Source organism: Leuciscus leuciscus (genome assembly GCF_965113295.1).
Source record: "Leuciscus leuciscus genome assembly, chromosome: 4".
Taxonomy (NCBI): Eukaryota; Metazoa; Chordata; class Actinopteri; order Cypriniformes; family Leuciscidae; genus Leuciscus; species Leuciscus leuciscus.
This window is the reverse complement of record NC_138728.1, coordinates 25529028-25532555: the sequence shown is the minus strand read 5'-3', so window position 1 is coordinate 25532555 and position 3528 is coordinate 25529028. Positions and strand designations below refer to the sequence as shown.

The window sequence follows — 3528 nt, the reverse complement described above, 5'->3', positions numbered from 1 at the left end:
GTGCTGTGAACTAAGGACTACAATGCTGTGAACCCAAAATGTCCGCCCTGAACCTCTGAATCAGCCAATAGTGAGCCTGCAAGGGTGAGGTCACAGCAGCATGACACAATTAATTCATTCTTTAATTAAGACATAACAATTATTTCAATATTTCAATTTATTTAGAACAATTCGTTTTTGCTTTGTGCAAAAAAATTACAAATAAGTACATGCATTTATTTCACACAATTTTAATAGAGTTTCAACACATTAATTAAATGGACAAATGTGATGCTATTTAAGTAATTAAGCTGATGAATCACATAATTCAAAATTGCACTCACAGCTGTATATAAAGGAAAGACAAAAGTTGCAAATTGTTAAAAAATGGATGCAAAAAGAAAACCAAACTGGTCCAAGGAAGAAAATCTTCTTCTAGTGCAGTCAGTCCTTAAATGGAAGGACGTGATAAGAGGAAAATTCAGTCCGACTTTAACAAGCAAAGAAAAAAAAAACGCATGGCAACAGATTGTACTGACAGTAAATGCAGCATTTCCTCGGACAAGACGTTCAGCAGAGGATTGTGAGAAAAGGTGGTACAATGTGTTGGCAACAACACGCAAGGAAATTGCAGCATATAAAGAAAGCATGCGAGCCACAGGTACATTTTATTTTAGCTTATTAAACCATTTTATATTAAATGATTGTCTCCATGTGGTCAGCAGCTGAGTTCTTGTCAAACAGGTGGGGGCCCTCCATGTAAACCTCTGTCTGAGATTGGCGAAATAGTAGAGGAGATACTTGGAACGGCCAATCCCTCTATTTGTGGCATTCCAGATGCCCCAGACCCTGCACTTCTTAAACTGAAGGAGTTACAAAGATGGTAAGAAGAAAATTATGCATGTAATAATGTATGCATGTAATGTGCCTTTTTAATAAATTGATAGTATTTCAATCACCACATTGAATTGAATAAACATGTTTGCACTGTTTAATATTTTCTGCATGTGAATGTAGTGTGGATAATTCTGGAGCCGGTACATCAGATGCATCTTCTCCTGTATCATCTCAGGACATCTCCCTGTGTCCTCCAGATGAGCCTTCTGCCTCACAAGACACTGGATTTGCACAGGGCACAGCCACTGAGGACGACATTGAGTCCCTTAAAAGAAAAAAGCTCAAATTGCAAATTAAGTTGCTGGAAATTCAAAATGAATATTACTCACTAAAACTGAAAAGAATTAAGAATACTCAATGATTGTACATATGCTTTGTGTAAGGAAAAATTAGTTCGTTGTTACTTATTGTCTACAAGTTTGCTTACCCAAAATGTGAGTTAGCAAAGCAGTCCCTGAATGATGCTCTCCCCGAAATGCTTTGTAATGTGTGTTCGGTGGTATTGTCATCATTCTCATCATAATCATGATCACTGTCATCATCACCATGATCGTCATTTTCATCGTCATCATCATCATCATCAAGCAATGGGAGGTTACGAGCTTTGCAAATATTGTGCAAAATGCCACAAGCCATAATAATGCGACAAGCACGCTCAGGTGAATGTCTAATCTCTCCATGAAGGACATGGAATCTTCTTTTCAGCTGTCCAATTCCTCTCTCCACCACGGCTCTTGTTACTTTGTGTGCTCTTCATGACGCAAAAACAATAAAAGAACATAGGTCAGATAAGTGAAGAATGCACTCATTGAACAAAATTGGTATCTTGTCTACAGTTCAGTCCAGTACAGTACCTGTTATAATTGAGCTGCTGTTCTCCTTGAGGTCTTCTGTAAGGGGTGAGAAGCCAGTGTTTTAAAGGGTAACCCGAGTCTCCCAGCAGATGACATCCAGGGCGAACATAATTTTGTTCGAATAACCCAGTGAGGCCACTCTGGGAAAGAACCCGAGCATCATGTGTTGACCCTGGCCATTTTGGCACAAGATCAAGGATCTTGTAATTGGCATCAAATACGACTTGAACATTAATGCTGTGGAATCCTTTTCGATTGATGTATGTCTCCTCATTTACAGTTGGAGCAATGATGCGTACATGGGTGCCATCGATGGTTCCAACAACTCCAGGGAAACCTGCAATCCTCATAAAATCTGCTTGCTTTTGCCGTATAGTTTGAAGGTCAGTTGGGAAGTCAATGAACTGCCTTACTATGTCTGGTGTGGTTAGAGCAGCAACAGTGGTATTAAAGACCCTGCTAACTGTGGACTGTGATGGCCCTAAGTCATCACTGGTGCATTGCTGCATTTTTCCAGTCGCCAAGAAACGCAGAGTCATTACAACTTTCATTTCTGCAGTTAAAGCATTGTTTCTTACAGTGGGAGAAGTTATTGAATTTCTGACTAGGTCAGTAACAAAAAGAATACCCTGACGATCAAGCCTGTATCGTTTGATCAACTCTCTGTCATCATATAATTCCAACACATTCTTACGTTGTTGGAAACTGCGCGGCCTCCTCCTCTCTGCTGCCATCTTGTTACTCCTAACTGGTTAGGAGACCTCTCCAGCTCTCTTAAATAATTTAGGAGCTGAGACCTAGTCTTAACACTTAGGAACCTTTATGAATCACACTTATTCTTAAGAATAAGAATAAGAGTAAAATGACGTCATTCTTAGAATTTTGACACACTTAAGACAAAAAATTTACTCTGAGCGGCTTTATACATACGGGCCCAGGCTTTTTGAACAAATTCTTAGACTTTTTTTTTTTTTTTTTTTTTTGACTTTCTGAAGAAACTAAGACTATTTCAGGCTTTTTGAACAAATTCTTAGACTTTTTTTTTTTTTTTACTTTCTGAAGAAACTCTGCTCCCAAGACTGGGCTTCTTGAAGAAACTAAGACTATTTCAGGCTTTTTGAACAAATTCTTAGACTTTTTTTAAATTTTTTTTTTTTTTTTTAAATGTTTCCAGAACCTGGTATTCCCAGGCGGTCTCCCATCCAACCAGGCCCGACACTGCTTAGCTTCCAAGATCAGACGAGATCGGCGTTCTTTTTTTTTTTTTTGACTTTCTGAAGAAACTCTGCTCCCAAGACTGGGCTTCTTGAAGAAACTAAGACTATTTCAGGCTTTTTGAACAAATTCTTAGACTTTTTTTTTTTTTTTTTTTTTTTTTTTGACTTTCTGAAGAAACTAAGAGTATTTCAGGCTTTTTGAACACATTCTTAGACTCTTTTTTTTTTTTTTTACATAAAATGCTTCCAGCACCTGGTATTCCCAGGCGGTCTCCCATCCAACAAGGCCCGACCATGCTTCCGAGATCAAACGAGATTGGGCGTTTTTTTTTTTTTTTTGACTTTCTGAAGAAACTCTGCTCCCAAGACTGGGCTTCTTGAAGAAACTAAGACTATTTCAGGCTTTTTGAACAAATTCTTAGACTTTTTTTTTTTTTTTTTTTTTTTTTTTTGACTTTCTGAAGAAACTCTGCTCCCAAGACTGGGCTTCTTGAAGAAACTAAGACTATTTCAGGCTTTTTGAACAAATTCTTAGACTTTTTTTTTTTTTTTTTTTGACTTTCTGAAGAAACTAAGACTAT

General features: G+C 37.8%; 1 protein-coding gene across 1 annotated transcript; it reads right to left on the bottom strand.

Annotated features, from left to right (window-relative positions):
- Window positions 1–1007: 1007 nt before the first annotated feature.
- LOC309496218 (putative nuclease HARBI1) lies at window positions 1008–2683 on the bottom strand. The gene is made up of 3 exons (XM_082166174.1): window positions 1731–2683; window positions 1304–1627; window positions 1008–1141 (listed from the first exon to the last, which is right to left on the bottom strand). Exons 1-3 carry the CDS (start codon window positions 2462–2464, stop codon window positions 1048–1050), a joined length of 1152 nt encoding a protein of 383 aa, XP_082022300.1. The 5' UTR covers window positions 2465–2683; the 3' UTR covers window positions 1008–1047.
- Between the last annotated feature and the right edge of the window lie 845 nt (window positions 2684–3528).

Coding starts and splice junctions, on each gene's coding strand:
- LOC309496218 (XM_082166174.1), bottom strand. CDS start 2,464: ATGGCAGCAGAGAGGAGGAGGCCGCGCAGTTTCCAACAACGTAAGAAT. Junction 1,628..1,730: donor CAGCAGCTCAATTATAACAG/GTACTGTACTGG, acceptor TGCGTCATGAAG/AGCACACAAAGTAACAAGAG. Junction 1,142..1,303: donor TTTGCTAACTCACATTTTGG/GTAAGCAAACTT, acceptor TTTTCTTTTAAG/GGACTCAATGTCGTCCTCAG.